The sequence below is a fragment of the Hippoglossus hippoglossus genome, chromosome 19 (assembly GCF_009819705.1).
Source record: "Hippoglossus hippoglossus isolate fHipHip1 chromosome 19, fHipHip1.pri, whole genome shotgun sequence".
In the NCBI taxonomy this organism is placed as follows: domain Eukaryota; kingdom Metazoa; phylum Chordata; class Actinopteri; order Pleuronectiformes; family Pleuronectidae; genus Hippoglossus; species Hippoglossus hippoglossus.
Genome location: NC_047169.1, coordinates 760,817 through 778,316, shown reverse-complemented (window position 1 = coordinate 778,316; position 17,500 = coordinate 760,817). Strand labels below are relative to the sequence as shown.

Below are 17,500 nucleotides of genomic sequence, written 5' to 3'. Positions count from 1 at the left end.
TGGTTCAGTTCATGTACTTGTGTCATTAAGATGCGTCCCCCACACAATGCCCCGGCACCAGAGACGTGTCACATCTGTCTCTTCTTTGTGTTGAGGTTGTAGTTCACGCTGAAGAGAAGCTCATTACCTGAGGTGTCCAATCGGAAGCAGACGAGATGAGAAACGAACTCTGACTGTAAAAAACACATTCAAATGCAAATCGGCTGCTTTGTGAAAAACTCCAGGTGACGTTACAGCGACTCCAGATGTGACAGTTAAAGCTTCCATCTGTATCGACAGCTGAGTCCATCAGAGCCGGTGTCCTGAGCGTCTCCTCCAAACTAAAGGCTAATGACTCGTTAGATGAAGGTAATGAGGGAGAAGCTCCTCCTGCAGGAGATCACAGGGTAGAAGCCTGAAGAAGAATCAGATAACAACTGAAGTCAGGAAACTGGGAGTTCATCATCAGATTCAATAAGGCCGAACCTGATGTGTTTTTATAATCAATAATATTTCTTATTTCTATTTAATTACTATTATTAGTCTGTAACCATTTCTACTAAAGTTGAAGTAAAGTTTACAGTTGTCCTCACTCGTCCTCGTCTTCCTTTATGTTTCAAACTGGTCTTTTAAACATCGTCAGCTGCAGAAACAACTCGAGTCAAGTTTCAACCCTTTAAATCACATCATGTGGAGTTTCTCCATAAATCAGCTGTGAGTTCATTATTATTATAGTGATTTCATTTGAGGGGGATTTCATTTAATTAAAGGGAATTTAAATACAAGAAGCGTATTAAGGGTGAACTCGGTGTTAAACTCGTTGACTGTGATTATTTTCACATCTTGTTAAAACACAATCAAACTAATATCGTCAGTTGCGGAGCTGACGTTTTCCAGGTGAAATAAACTGCGACACTAAAGTTCCCTCTCAGCTCCTCTGAGGAAACATCAGAATCACTTGTCCTTCTCTCTTCTCCTGCAGGAAATCAGCGACACAGAGATCCTGGAGCTTACCCACAGTGCACTGGGGCGCATGACGGTGATTCGGCAGATCTTCCCGCTGTGGAAGGACGGCAGCAGCCGCTGCATGAGGCAGAACCACCGGATATCATCGCTGCTGTGCAACCCGCAGGAAGGGTACCTGCAGAACCTGGAGGTAACGCTGAGTTACTGAGCAGGGCTGAAAGATCTATTTTATTCTGAAAGGGGTCACTTCCTGGGAACGTGTCTCTGAAATGTCCTCACTTTGACAAGTCTGGATTTTCTTCTCTTTGAAAAGTTCTTGAGTGAAGATGGAAAACTTTTAATAAATCGTTACCGTCGGCTCAGAACTCGTTTTCTCAAACTACTAATTTGATTGCTCAATATATCACTTTGTTGAGAATCATCTGTGTCCTTCAGCTGATAAATCGTCTCACAGAGGACAGACGGGATTTGATGAGTTGGACAGAAAAACCTGAGGATTCATTCAGGGCGTTTTATTCTGCGATTGAAGTGACGAGGGAATGAATTCAGTAAAACGGACGAATTATTGATCCAAAGTCTCCAGTTCTGTGGTAAGAGACAGAAAGTACAACTCAAAGGACATTTATAAAACATTTTATATCGAAAAGCAACACAAAAATGTCCCTAATGCTCTATATACAAAGAGAATCCTGGCTCCGCCCCCTTGTTGAACATCTTTCTGAGCACAGTGAAACCTCTGATCCCAGAGCTGGGAGCCGCCATACTGACAAACAACCACCAGGAGGCAGATGGACAAAGTGGCTTGTCGTCGTGAATTAGATTAAATGAAACAAAACAAATGTATACAAATATTTAAACCAAACAACATCTCATTATCAAGTCATAGATCGTGAATAAAGATATGACCGTCCTCAAAACGTCATCTGGGCTCCCCTGGTGGCTGACCGCAGTATCGGTCATAAACCTCCTCCTCCATGTTAGCAGATGGGACATGGACCAAACTGATGGTGAGACGTGCAGAGGACTGAGTGATGGAGGATGAGTTCTACTGAGTGATGGTCACAGAACATGGTTGATCCTCAAACATCTTAAAATAATCAAATGTCTGTCGATCAGTTTCTGTCTGAGATGATCAGTCAACAACACGACCTCTATGTGACCTTTGTCTCCTCTGGTGTCGACTCCAAACTTCTGTGTGTGTTGTGGTAAAAAGTCACGAAGCTTCTTCTCCTGCAGAGTGAGTCCATTTATCAACACACACACACACACACACACACACTCAGTAGTGAAGTGTGACGTGTGGTTGACATTTAAAAACAGCAAACAGAACAATTACTGTAATTCATGCTGACAAATGTGTTTGGTCTTGTTTTGACGTTTGTGTAGACGAGTGTGTGTCGGACGTGTTGGTTCAGATCTGTGTGAAGCTACGAGGGCTCACACTCGTCTTCTTCCTCCCTCGCTCCCTCCCTCGCTCCCTCCCTCGCTCCCTCCCTCGCTCCCTCCCTCGCTCCCTCCCTCTTTCCCTCCCTCGCTCCCTCCCTCGCTCCCTCCCTCGCTCCATCCCTCTTTCCCTCCCTCGCTCCCTCCCTCGCTCCCTCCCTCGCTCCCTCCCTCGCTCCCTCCCTCGCTCCCTCCCTCTTTCCCTCCCTCCCTCCCTCGCTCCCTCCCTCGCTCCCTCCCTCCCTCCCTCGCTCCCTCCCTCTTTCCCTCCCTCGCTCCCTCCCTCGCTCCCTCCCTCGCTCCCTCCCTCGCTCCCTCCCTCTTTCCCTCCCTCGCTCCCTCCCTCGCTCCCTCCCTCCCTCCCTCGCTCCCTCCCTCCCTCCCTCGCTCCCTCCCTCCCTCCCTCGCTCCCTCCCTCGCTCCCTCCCTCGCTCCCTCCCTCTTTCCCTCCCTCGCTCCCTCCCTCGCTCCCTCCCTCTTTCCCTCCCTCGCTCCCTCCCTCGCTCCCTCCCTCTTTCCCTCCCTCGCTCCCTCCCTCGCTCCCTCCCTCGCTCCCTCCCTCTTTCCCTCCCTCGCTCCCTCCCTCGCTCCCTCGCTCCCTCCCTCTTTCCCTCCCTCGCTCCCTCCCTCGCTCCCTCCCTCGCTCCCTCCCTCTTTCCCTCCCTCGCTCCCTCCCTCGCTCCCTCCCTCGCTCCCTCCCTCTTTCCCTCCCTCGCTCCCTCCCTCGCTCCCTCCCTCGCTCCCTCCCTCGCTCCCTCCCTCTTTCCCTCCCTCGCTCCCTCCCTCGCTCCCTCCCTCGCTCCCTCCCTCTTTCCCTCTCTCGCTCCCTCCCTCTTTCCCTCCCTCGCTCCCTCCCTCGCTCCCTCCCTCGCTCCCTCCCTCGCTCCCTCCCTCTTTCCCTCTCTCGCTCCCTCCCTCTTTCCCTCCCTCTTTCCCTCCCTCGCTCCCTCCCTCGCTCCCTCCCTCGCTCCCTCCCTCGCTCCCTCCCTCGCTCCCTCCCTCTTTCCCTCCCTCGCTCCCTCCCTCGCTCCCTCCCTCGCTCCCTCCCTCTTTCCCTCCCTCGCTCCCTCCCTCGCTCCCTCCCTCTTTCCCTCCCTCGCTCCCTCCCTCGCTCCCTCCCTCGCTCCCTCCCTCTTTCCCTCCCTCGCTCCCTCCCTCGCTCCCTCCCTCGCTCCCTCCCTCGCTCCCTCCCTCTTTCCCTCCCTCGCTCCCTCCCTCGCTCCCTCCCTGCAGCTTCTTCCTTCTCACCACACTTTGGTTCTTTTTGTTTTTCTGTTTCTTTGTTGAAACTCCTCGTTTGTCATCTTTCAGTCTCTCGTTCTTTCTCTCGTTCTCCTTTCTTTCTACCTGATTTTACCAATGTTCCTCTTTTATTTATCCGTCTGCTCTCCGTCTCATTCTTATTCCTTCCATCCTTCCTTGCATCCTTAATTTGTCTGCTCCATCCTTTCTCCTCCCCTCTTTCCTCTCCTCCATCCTTCTCTCTTTTCCTCTGACCTCAGGCAAACATCTTCTGTTGCAGGTGAAAGAAAAGCGTCTGTTTGACTCAATAATTCATGTAAAAGGTTAAATGTTGATTTATGTGGTTTCGGTTCCTTCAGCCGTCAAACACAGAATCTGTTAACAAGTGGGAATAAAGAATATCTAATATCTGTTTGTCTTCATAGAGCTGCACGGTCCTGTGTCTGTGGACCAGGTTCTTTAGTGTTTGCAGGTGTTTGTGTCTGAAGCAGGTGAATCTTCGTGCTTTATGAAGTTGTCCTCGTCCTCTGTCCAGGTGTCCAACCTCTACCTGTACGACAGCGTGCTGATGATGGCCAACGCCTTCTACAGGAAGCTGGAGGACAGGAAGTGGCACAGTATGGCGAGTCTCAACTGCATCAGGAAGTCCACCAAGCCCTGGAACGGAGGCTGGTCCATGCTGGAGACCATCCAGAAGGTACTGACCCAGACCAGCACGTTTAGAGAACAAGAGCAAACCTGGTTCAGGGTTTCAATGGAATCCTCAAGTCACCATTCACGTGTCTTCAGTCTCAGTGGGCGTTGGCATAATGAGAGATGAACAGTTCATACGTCCTCTAACTCAACGTGTTCAACTGATTCTTATTTTCAAGGCTGGTTCACGGTTTGAATGTGAGAACCAGGAGCCTCTGGTGCATCTAATCACCTCACACACGTCTTCTCCTTTGGTTTAATGGACGGTGGCAACAAACATCAAGGTGCATCACAGCCATCTACTGTGTCGTCTTCTTCTTCTTCTTCTTCTTCTTCTTCAGAATCACCTCCCACACTTCTTCTTCCTCTTCTCTTTCGGTCCACCGGCGGGTGGCAACCTTCTTCCTCTTCTTCTTTGTTCTGTTTATTGGCGGTTGGCAACAGACGTCAAGATGCATTACAGCTGAATCAAATAGAGCTTTGAAGATGAGGAGTGCATAAGAAGGAGAAGATTAAAGTGTGATTAGATTTCAACCGACCTCAACAAAACCTTTGTGAACAAAAAATAAATCAAACATGAGACGCAGCCGGTGAAACATAAAGAGAGAAATTCATTCATCTGCGATGCACCTGAAGTCTCTCACTCTAATTGGTCGGAGACGGTTCTCAGATGCACTGATGAGCTTGTTTTTCTCTTCGTAAATTAAAAAGCAGTTTGTTATCTTGACACGTGTCCCGTTAACAACCGCCGAGCTCGTTAGTGATCAATCCTTCTGTCTGTTTCCTGTTTAATATGCACATGATATGTAAACAGTGACATGAAAGAAAGAAGCTTTGTTGAGCATCACAAGTCCTGAAATCATTAACCATTAATAAAACAAACCTGTGATACAGAAGAACTAAACCACTGCTCTACCACACTCTGTCACTGATGATATAAATCATGGTTAGTTTTACCAACTGAACCAGTCTGACTCACATTAGCTGAGATTGTCACAGTTTGGTTTGGGAACTCGTTGGTTGACACTAACTGAACGTTTAGTTTCATTCAGGGCAGAAATCTGCTAAAACTGTGAGGTTCAGAGATGCTCATCATCATAATCATAATCAATCTTCATCATTTAATTCATCTGAGCAGTAAAGTAGAGTCACACTTGTTGTTTTTAACGATTCAGTTAAGAGGTTTGCTTCCAATCAGCTGAAACTGTTTCCAAACTGTTTCACTGAAATCCCCTCGAGCCCCGAGCGATGTTCTGTCGTCCAAACATCCAGGAAACGACACGTGAACTTACATCTGTATTGTTGAAAGGCCGACGACTGGAAGCATCATTGAGTGTGCAGCAAGCCGCTCACAAACCAACACACACATAATGAAACTTTATTCTCCTCCAGGTGACAATGACTGCGACCTTTGCTGGTGACGGAGAAACATTTAGTTGGTCGGCCTGTGTGCTGGCTGTCGTCTCGTTTCACATCAAACATGAAAACATGAACGTGGCCTTTCTCCGGAGCAGCTCTGCTTTTCTAACACATCTCCTACATCCAGACACTGGGATCCACCAGGGGGCCAGGAAGCAGATCTCTGATCAGGACGTGATGAGGTTGATCCTTATCTAACTACTGATCAGAGATCTAATTCTCCTGGACTGATGGTTTCCATGGCGATGCATTTTGGCATCAATATGACTTAGCAGCTCACAAAGCATCATGGAACACAACCTGATAAACTGAAGACCAGTTCACTCTGTACTTTACTCTATTACTATATATTATTACTCTGTACTTCTGCCTACACCTGGTCATTGTTATACCATCAGTACACTATAGGTACTGCATTGGTACGGCATAGGAACCACATAGGTATACGGCAACTGTACATACGGATAAGTACACCTCCCTAGAACTTCACGACGTTACTTCCTGCTCGTCTCTCAGTGGTCGGTGCAGAGGACTCACCTAACTTCTGGAGTCACGATGTTCTCCATCGTCTTCTCACTGTTCTAAGTTGTAGTAGCTGTTGTTGAATGTTTCTGAGCTTTAGCTCCAACACGAGCTGCAGAATGTCAACACTGAGCCAACCAGCGCGTTGACAGTTTGATTCAGATTCATGCTCCTGATGCTTCGGGGCGTTGGCGAAGGCATCGGCTCTGCGTTATCAGTCTGAATGTAAACCAGCCTCGTCATCAGGGTAAAACTTTATCCCTCTTTTTGTTCATCCCCCTCTCATTTGCCTCTTTCCTGTTCCCACTTCTCTCGCTGCTGTCTTCTACCACTCCATTTGATTCTCTCCATCCTTACTCTTTTTTGAATGTCTCCTCAATGCCCTTCTCCCTTCATCGTGCCTCTCTCTCTTACCGTCTCCCTGCCTCTCTCTGTCACTTCATTATATTTTATGTGGTAGAATATTACACTTAACAATATTGGCGCGGCCTCTTTTACAATAGTGACATGATAAAAACGCATCATAATAAAGTAGAATGTAAAGTTGGCTCTTTACTTTTCACCGGTGTGTATGTGTGTGTGGAACCTCATTACCTAGATATGCTATGTGTTTATAAATACTGTAATAAATCTCAAAAATGAATCGTGTCCAGCTTGAGATATCATCTCAAACTCTCACTTATCAGCATGAGAAACAACAATCCACTGTTGGCGAAGCTCTTTAAATGTTTAAATTGCTTTATACAAAATCACCATGTAATAATAATAAATCAGATAAGTCAAATGTTTATTAATGTCAGTGCTGTCACAGTTAAATTGATTCAAGTGGAAACTGCAGTGTGGTCTTTGAGCTCCAGTTTCTTAACAGGATAAAAAGCTGCACTGAACAGGATTATCCAGATCTGTGAAGAAGGCACAGAAGAAGGTTTATCTTGTCTTCTACAGATTTCCCATCCATGCGTCTGCTTCTGTCCTCCAGGGTAACATCACGGGTCTGACGGGCACGATGGATTTTAAGGAAGGCGGCACCAACTCCCACGTCCAGTTCGAGATCCTGGGCTCCAGCTTCAGTGAGACCTTCGGCAAGGACATCAAGAGGGTGAGTTCACAGCATTTCACTTCAGACCAGCGGACCGGACGGAGACATCGTGTGTGAAGACACTACTCCATCACTCAGACGTGTTGTCATCACACGGGGAACTCAAGTCTAAAGAGGCTGGACGGAGAAAGTGTTCCAGTTGTTGATGAAAAGGAAACATCATTGTTACAGCGAGCGATCCTATGAGCTCCCAGACATCCAGATTATACAGATTCTTCCTGTGTTTGAAACTTAGCATCAGGTTTGAATTTCCATCTATCGGAGTTTGTTCTCAAGTGAACGTTGGATACAGATGCAAAACATTTAGAACGTCTTCGTTAATGATAATTAGGACAATAATTACATCTCCACATTAACAAATGTATTATAAGACTAATCAATAGAAGGAGATTTACATTCCAACCTCCACAGCTCATTAAATCCCACTCAGTGTTATTTGCAGCTGCAGCCGCCTCAGGCCGATGTTAATGCTGCTTCCTGATCACCGCTCTCTGGGATGATATGGATATTAGTGAGTTGTCTTCAGGCTCTCACCTGCGTGTGTTCGCGTTGTGTTGCGTCAGTTGTGTCACATGCAGCAGGTGGTAATCCATGTTGAGACGAGGATCTGATGTGTGATGCAGCCGTGCACGTTATTCTGCAGGAGGTCGAGCGGCGGGAGCGTGAATATAAAGACGACTCGACGCGCTGCCGTCTTCTGGTCACGTCATTTCTCAGTTTACAGCTGAACCTTCATGTTGACTGTTGAAGTTCCACTCTCACAACTTCTGTGTTGTGTAGGGGGCGCTAGCGAGGTAGGTCAGAATGAATGGATATCTATATGGAGCTGTAGCACCGAAACATGATGTTGGCGAAAGGAAATTTGATATTAAAGGTACGAACAATATATACAGTTCAATCGGATTAGATCTAGACGTGAAGTGAAAAACCTTTTGTTTCCCCAAGAGTTTCTGTGTGAACGTGGAATAAAGTTATCTACGCCTCCATGAGCAGTTAGCAGCTACTTTTCTTGAGAAAACTTTATTTTCATTCTATTACAACTTTCTTCTTGTTATATTCTTATTATTTTTTGTAAAATTTGGACTTTATTCTAAAAAAAAAAATCATATGGCCTTAATACTCGTAGTAAAAATCAATGTTCCCCAAATTAAAAGTACAAAGTGACTTCATGTCTGGAAGTTGGTGTAAAAACTATTTTAGTTGTTCAGCTCCGGCTCATTGCGGACTGACTCGCTGCTGCCCTCTAGTGAACTGCAGCCAGTTCACAGCGTCAACAGGAAGTGGGCGGGCCTCCTGTGGACCAGCGTGGAACCAGCATCAGAGCCTCATGGGAGCTGTGGTCGTGGAACAGGCACATTTATAGGTTCCTCCTCTGTGACGAACACGGTCATCATTTATGCAACAGCGAGCTGGAACGATCCTCACTTCATTAATTTTCCCAATCATTGGAAAAGTTGTTTAACCGTGTTGCGTTAACCTTGATGAACGGCGTCGCAGTTTAGCTGTGACATGATATTTAACAGCACGAAAGTGGTTTTAATTAACGCTCAGTGGAGTTTTAACTCGTCTGCCTGTAAATGTACGAGTGTTCGACATTAGAGCAGATGAATCAATACTGATGAGCAAAGGAAAGAAAAGGAATCAAAATAAACTATTAAGAGAGAAATAGAAATGAAAATGACTTTGTAGTGAGAGAAGAGAAAGAGATGAGATGAAGAAATGAATTAAAATAAAAAAGATTGAAGGACAGTGAAGAGATGAGGAAGAATAAATAATTGATTGAGATATAAATTATATATAAAGATGTTGTAAATATAATTAAACAGATGAAAGGGAACCAGACACATTGACTGAATCGCTGCACTTCACTGATTCTCATTTTAATTCAGAGTTTTCATCTGTGTACAAAACATGTTCTGATTATTTTATTTACAATTTATACAAAAAAAAGTCAATATAAAATATGAAATTTCTGTTTAAATTGATTTTTCTTTTAAATTTGTGTTAAATTACAAGTTTACAAGTGGTCTGAGCAATTTAGATAATTCAAGAGCTTGGGAGCAAACACAACAACAGAAACACACACACACACACACACACACACACACACACACACACACACACACACACACACACACACACAAACACACACACACACAAAATGATGAGGATTTAATCACCTGGCTTCTCACTCATAGTTATGAGTTCCCCCGAGTTACATAATGGTCATTAGGAGAACATAGGCCTATAGCACACACACACAGACACACACACACACAGACACACACACACACACCTGACACACAGACACACAATGATCGACAAAGAGGAACATGATGCAGTGAGAACGATTCAGCTGTAAAACACAAACAATCAGCAGCTTGTTGTTTTGATTGAAACTGGATTTCTTTCTGTAAAACTAAAAGCTTGATTCACAAAGCAGGAGCCATGTTTCCAGAAACTGAGGAGGATTCTCAAACTCAAAACCTTACATTATAATAAATCTGTCTGGAATCAGTTTGTGTTTTTATTCTACGAACGTTTTCCTGAAGAACGAACCTCCGTCCGACTCGCTTCAAGAGAAAGATTCACAGGAAACTTTGACAGAGTTTGTGACAAGTCGACGTCGTGATCCTGGCTCTGAGATCTCAGCCACTTTGCTATCACATCTCCATCTGAGTGTCCACGCCGCTCCTCTCTCCTCGGGCCATCGCCCCCCCCCCAGCTCCAGATCAGACCTGATGGAGAGTGAAATGTTATTTCCCTCTTTCCTCGGAAACTCGTGCGGTGGCGAGCGCTCCGGTCCTTCAGACCTCCCCCGTGTATTATCCCATCTATCCATCCTCACTTTTCTCATCTCATTGACTTTTGATGCGTCCTCTCAGCAATTTGTTGTCGGTAAATCGCCCCCCCCACCCCAGGAAAATCCTCTTCGTTTAGCGGCAGCGCCTGAACATGTGTCAGAGGACATTATGCTCTCGCCCACCGTCCTCGGAGGGAGTGTCGGAGATTCTCTGTTTTTAATCAGACGGCAGCTGCGATGACTTCAGACACACAAACTCTCCAACTTCTAATAAAGACCCGATTTAGCTGCAGTGGTTCTGAACGTGAGGTGTGAGGACTCGAGAGGCTCCTCAGCGAGTCTCCAGCGGGGCAGAGAAATGAGAAGGATGAGGAGTTAATCAGGATTATAAAGAAATGAGTCCGTTGATGCTCAGTAACAAAGAGGATCCCCATCCAGACGTGTGACTGATGAGAACCAATCAGGAAGAGAACGTGTCATCGTTTACTAAAGTCTCAGTTTCTGTTCAGACTCAAACACAAACCCAGAGTTTTCAAACTGAAACGAGATCAGTTCACACAAGTCTCTGATCCAGAGTCAGGAAACTCCGTGTGGACACCAGACGTATCTAAAGCAGAGATGAAGCTTCTTTAAACCAAAACGCAGATTCAGAGTTAATTAACCAAACCTCAGCTTTACTGTGAGCCAGAGTCAAGCTGGGATTCGAACCAGGAACCCTCTGTCTGTGAGACCACACAGCACAGGTCAGAGGTCAGAGGTCAGAGGGCACAACGTGTTCAGGGAGTTTCCAGCTCAGTGTTGTTTATGCACATTAGGTTTATATTTTATGAAACATGTAAAAACATGATACATATCTTTTTATCTGGATCAGTGAAACATAACTCATTGTTTATGGATTGTACTTCAAAATACTCTTTAAATTACACATAACAATCACATGAATGTACAGTTACTCATCATTAAATAAGTGTTTGTAGAATCAGTTTTACATTATAATGACCCACATCATTTACAGTAGATTATACAACTTCCTACTTGAAATGGTTGTTATATATTCACCGTCTATTGAAAAGAAGCTGACCAATAGGACAGACTCAGCTTTGTCTCGTTTCTCATGGAGTCTAAAGAAAGTTTGTAATTATTTAGCAGATGGATATTACCCACCCATTAGTCCATAATGGGCCCCGCATTGTTACTGGTCTGTCTGCTGTGAACCCATTAGAAATGCTGGAGAACAGAAATGAGCCTGAGACGACTAATTTCAAATCCCAGAGGAAATTTGGACTCATTACAACAATTTGTGTCTTTGAAAACTAGCAGCTCGCTAATTTCTGTGAATAATACATGGAGCAGGATGGATATTTTCTCTCTTTCCATTCTGCCCCAGAGCCACAAAGATGTTCTCCTCGTCATTTGAGATCCAGCAGGCGAACGACCACCGAGCTCCTGAACGTCCCACGCAGAGACGCCAAATTAGGCTCGGTGCTGAAAATGAAAATCAAACAGATGCAATGTTTGGATTTCTGAAACAACTTGATGGCAAAGGAAAACTGGGCTCTGGGCTGAATATCACAGGTCCAGTGTGAAGGACTCAATAGAATCTACTGACAGAAATTTAATCTAATAATTAGAATCATCGTTTTCTGGGCCAATCAAAAAAACTTGGGTCAGAAGTTGAGTCAGAAGACGACAATTAAGTTATCTTTACATACTTTTCTATATATAGTTATTTTTTATGGTCCCGAACTGATTCCAAATAATGAAAAACATGTTTCTGTGAAGTTTTGTGATGGAGCTCCTGAATACGAAGCTCGGGTCGGTGGAGTCCCTGGAGCTGCGCTAATCATCCAACGCCCACGGATCGTCTTTACAGTAGAGAGGAACTAAAAAGGTGCAAATCAAAAGCTCGGAAACACACGCACAGACACACACAGACACACAAAGACACACACACACACTAATTGACATTCATATTGGTGTGTTTTTCTTTGAAAAGGCCCCGGAGAGTGAAGCTTTGTGTAGATTAGAAACATCAAAGAGGTTTTACAACAGTGAAATGCATCAAAGGACATCCTGTGGAGGGAGTGTAGAACAGCAGCGTGGATCCTGATCAGTGTGTGTGTGTGTGGGGGGGGGGGGGGGGGTCGAGTGTTTGTGGGTGGCTGAATGTGTGTGTGTGTCTGTATGTGTGTGTGTGTGTATAAAGTATTGACCTTACTGTACGTGTGTGTCCTTGGAGCAAATATATGTTTACCTCAGCAGAATCACTTCAGGGGGACTTTGCTTTTATTGAAACAACACATGTGACTGCAGTGTTATTAGTGTGTGTGTGTGTGTGTGTGTGTGTGTGTGTGTGTTTGTCCATTTTATCATGATATCATTGTGAGGACATTGTTGCTGCTCCTCACATCGTCACTGAGCTGTTTGAGGTTTAAGACTTTATGTTGTGCTTTGAATTTTAACCCTGAAGTTGAGGGATTGTGTTATGTTAACAATCGTCCTCACAACTACACAAAGACCATGTCCGTGGCACAAAATGGCAGCGTTTCTATATTATGAGATATTTTGGCTTCATTTTGGACGAAGATGAGACGCGTCCGTTCAGGTTCATATAGAAAATGAATATCACGTGATGTGTGACTTCATTATTCTGCTGTGAACAAAAAGCTTCATTAACATTGTCAGATAAATCTTTTCTTCTTTAGTGAAGAGAAGAACGAGTGACTGATTTAAAATGTTTTAATTGTTACATGAGCTTAGTGTTAATAATGAAACAGAAACTGAAACTTCAGTTCATCATAGTCACCGCCCACACCCTGTGATTGACAGGTGACGTCTGGGACTCATACACAGCAGCGAGGTGATGAGTGATGAGGCCTCGGCGCTGAAACGACATCCTCCACAGTCGCCCTCAATCACGACCGTAAACCAGGAGGTGAAGGAGAGGGAATAAAAAGACGTCTGTGGAGGCGGGAGCATCGGGGGGGGGGGAGTGAGAGGAGAGTGAGTTACACAGATACAGACGCTCAGCTTGTGAATGACAAGAGGGGAAAAAGGAGGTCTGACATTTTGAGGGAAAGGGAAGAAGCAGGGAGGTTAGGAATAATGCATGAGGCGGCGAGGAGGAAATGTATCCGCCGTGTTTGACCTCCGCAGGGAACTGAGTCGAGCTGGATGTGAAACCAGCATGAGAAGGATGTCCAGATCAGATCCGTGTCAACAGTCTTTATGATTCCTCAGGATTTCTGGATTTCTAAAGATTAGATTTAAGCTCATGTTTGTCAGAGAGTCTCTTTTAATCTGAAACTGTGAACATAAGCAAATTCCCTGAGGAGAGAGTAAACCTCCGAGCAGAGCGAAGCTGCAGTCGTCAGCATGGCTCCTCCTGCTTCTTAGAAACTGAGCGGCTTCACTGCTAATAACTGCAAATACAGTAAAAGAAAAGAAATTGTCATTGTTTGACTTCTTGTCAAATTTGTTCCAGAACGTTTTGGACTTTTCGTCACTTTGCTAGCGTTGTAATTAACTAAGTAATTAATGATCATGTGTTAGTTTCAGGAAATGATTTTATATTTCTGTCCGTCACAGACTTCTGTGTTCACTTCATGTTAAGTTTCAAAACAACTCAATCTTGTTAACCCCCCCCCCCCCCCCCCCCAGACAAATGTATTCACACAAACATAAACAATTTTCACAGATAATATCAACATTAAAATGAATCGTCTCTTTATAACGTCGGTCGTAGCTGTTGAAACGATCTCGCTCGGCAGCCGATTTCTTGAGTCACGTTTTTATTTTTCGTGAAAAGCTCTGAACAGGAGGTTCCATGGGACGAGGAACACAAACACTGATGTGTCAGATAAACTCAGACATGTCGTCGCAGGTTGTGTAATATGCTGATTCTGTAATGAAACACCACTCGTCCCTCAGCAGCTTCCAGAAGCATCTCTCACTTTCCTGTTGTCTCGCCTCAGTCTCATTACCGGCTGCTCTCACAGCAACACAACTGCCGTACGTCAGCGAAATGAGCTGCAGTTAGAAAGACCGGCAACTCGCCGGGGACTGTCTGGCATTTCAGAAAATCTATTTCTACTATTAATAATCTAATTATTGTCAGGAATAATAGGCGGTTTGTTGTCAGCAGAACACATCGTCTTTATTATTTCTTCATGGGGAAGTTTAGTTGTTCAGCAAACTCTCTTACAGACGGTTTCCTCTGACGACGTCAGCACTTTCCTGCAGGATCGACACCATTTCTCACTTTGTGCTTCAAATTTAAACTAAAATTGAAGTTAGATTGAACAACAGGTGTGAACAGACACGAGGGAATGAAACAGACGTCCAACTTACAGATCATTCAGTGTCAGTGAATTTAAAGAAAGAAAGGACACGAGTTACGGAGGTTTGAGGCTGAGAGGAACAACACAACAAACTACACAACACAACAAACAAACAAACAAACAAATAACTACAATATAACTGTAAAAAGTCCCATGAGGAGCAGCAGAGATCCCAAACACAGGACTCTGACAGGAAGTACAAACAAACTGATTCTATATAAAGACGATCAGAGACTATGTAAATAAAGATGGTCGACACGTAACAACTTCTTCCTGTTACACAAACATGAAGCCAAACGCTCTAATCAAGATGTTAATCTTCACCATCGTGTTTAAGCTCGTAATCAACCAAAGAAAATCTCGGTGCAATGAAATCGTAGCAACTCTTCAAACAATCGATTAGTGTTGATTACCTCAGAAAACCCTTCACCGAACAGGAAGAGGAAATGCATCAGCTGAAGGAGGTCGTATGAAGATGTTAAATTAAAATGTAACGTTTTACGTTTTTTATTGAACCATTAAAAGTTTGTTTGAGTTAAAAGCCTCAAACGACCAAAACATTGCATCTGTATGATTTGAAAGGAGCCACCGAACATGAGTCAGACTTTGATATCATTATTTTATTTTATTTCTGCAACAGTGATTTAATTTGTGCTGCGACGCCATTAGCCGTGTGACGGGGGGGCTGACTGTGAAGACATCTTTAAAACTGTAAAAGTCCCATTTGTGGCCAGCAGGGGGCTGAAGACTCCGACTCGCTACACATCCAGGGAGGAAACTCAAAAAAGTGATTCGGTTCAAAACGTTCCTTCTCTTTTCTTTATTCTGATGACCGGGGGGGGTTCATCAGCTCAAAGAGTCTGAAAGCAGCTTGGAGCCGGTGGAGTTAATTTATCAGTGTTAATGAAGAACCCCCCCCCCCCACACACACATGAAGAGGAGAAAGAAGGATGGAGATCATGTAAAGGACACCAGTGCTCAGAATAGATCTCTGGTTATTCAACTCCTTCTTCTTTCCTTTCTCTCCCTGCTGCTCTTTCACTCCCACCTCAATCAACGCCTCGAGCTTTTCTCTGTTTGGCTTCATGTTGTCATGACGGTTGGTTTGTTTGGTTGTTCAGGAAACAAACATCTGTCGTACACGTCGTAGCCTTATTTTTATCTATTCATCACGATTCATCACGACAGGTTCATTGACAGTAAATCTCACGTAACTTTTCTTACACCAGTAATGTCGGCATGGATCATTGACTGTAAATATAAAGTTGACACCGTGACTCGTTACTTTTTTACTTGAGTTGTTTTTAAAATAAAATAAAATGGTACATGTTGTAACGTAGCCCGCAAGTTATACAGTTGTAAGATTTGATGACATCTAGTGGTGAAGCTGTGCATCACAACGAACTGAAGTGTGTAGGAGAATCTACGGTGGCCTGCAGGTGACATTAAAACAAACAGACCCTCAGTAGAGATGGTGTGTGAAGGAATTAAAAAAACAGGAATGAGACACATTTACTTACGTGTTTTTTTGATAAGTGTCGAGATCCAGCGATAACGTACAATCAGCAGAGAAGCTGTGTTTGCACCAGAGCTCGTTAAACCCACTTCGCTGTGTCATATCTAACAGTAACATCATCATCAGACGAGCATTAGTGGAGTGATTTGTTTGAGGCGACCCCGGGTGTGTGTGCGATGTGCGACTGTTTGACCCCGGACGGCTGTTTACAGCTCAGCGCACTGTACGACAACAAATAGTGTGATTAGCTTAACAACGCTAATGAAGACATTCTGTCTGAGATTAGAGAGCGTGTTCGCATTAGCTGTCAGCGGAAACTAACGAGCGTGTGGTTAATAACACTGTTTATCAGCCGCCTCTAATGTGAAAGTGACCTGCTTTTATTGTATCGATTTTTTTTCCTTTCATATTTTTACGTTGATGCATGAAACCGCTCCTAAACCGATTTGTGTAATTTGTGCAACAGCGAGGCGGCCGATGAGTGTGAGTCCCCTCAGAGACGTCTTCATGTGCAATTAAACACAGAGCTCCTCATAAGGGACGAAGAGGCAGTGTGTGTCTGTGTGTGTGTCTGTCTGTGTGTGTGTGTGTGTGTGTGTGTCTGTGTGTGTCTGTGTGTCTGTACACTTAACTGATGCACTGTGGATTAATGGGGGAGTTCAGACATGCATGAGTGTAAAGACTGTTCAGCAGCTAATCAATAAACTGTGTGTGTGTGTGTGTGTGTGTGTGTGTGTGTACTTCTATCTCTGTGAGGACGAGTATAAATGATAAACCTTACAGACATTTATTTAAGGACCTTATGAAAACAAAGTGCTCAGAAAGTATTATATCAAGATTCAAGCACAAATATATGTGTATGTACTTGTACTTGTATCTATGTGAGGACCAGTTAAAATTATCGACATTTTTGACTGGTCCTCACTTACACACGTATCCAAACACTTATTTAATGCTTGTTTGAAGGTTCAGATTAAAACCATGTTCAGGTTCATGTAAAGTATTTAGTTGTGATCATTAATGCTGTGGTCCTCACAAAGACAGAACCAACAGGATGTGTGTGAGTTTCCATGGGGAAGAGATGCTCTTTATCAAAGTGACACACACACGACCGGGCGTGCACACTCCCATTATACAGCTCGCACCAGCTCTAATGGGAACAACCTGCTGACAAACAGCAAGCACACAACCCAGAGTCACAATTCAGCTTGTTGACAAAAGCTCAGTGTTGAACCTTCGTCACAAATTAAATGTGCCGGTGGCGACAAACATCGAAACCTGTGAAGCATCAAACATCACGTCTCTGCTTTGATTTGTTATTTTACACGTTGTTAGATGAGATGGTTTCTGATTTAGTTCAAACAGTTTCCATTATTTCTATTATTATTATGTAGTTCAAATTCTTTCACGGAAAACTATACATTATTTTTATGTAATTAAAATCACGTTTTAGGATAAAGAAAGAATCTAAAACTCAG

General features: G+C 44.3%; 1 protein-coding gene across 1 annotated transcript in view; it reads left to right on the top strand.

The window, feature by feature from the left end:
- Positions 1-17,500, top strand: part of LOC117752416 (glutamate receptor ionotropic, delta-1-like) — a 282,229-nt gene that overhangs the window by 247,372 nt on the left and 17,357 nt on the right. The window contains 3 exon segments of the mRNA XM_034569680.1: positions 962-1,135; positions 4,166-4,327; positions 7,244-7,363. Of these exon segments, the coding sequence (XP_034425571.1) occupies positions 962-1,135; positions 4,166-4,327; positions 7,244-7,363 (456 nt within the window).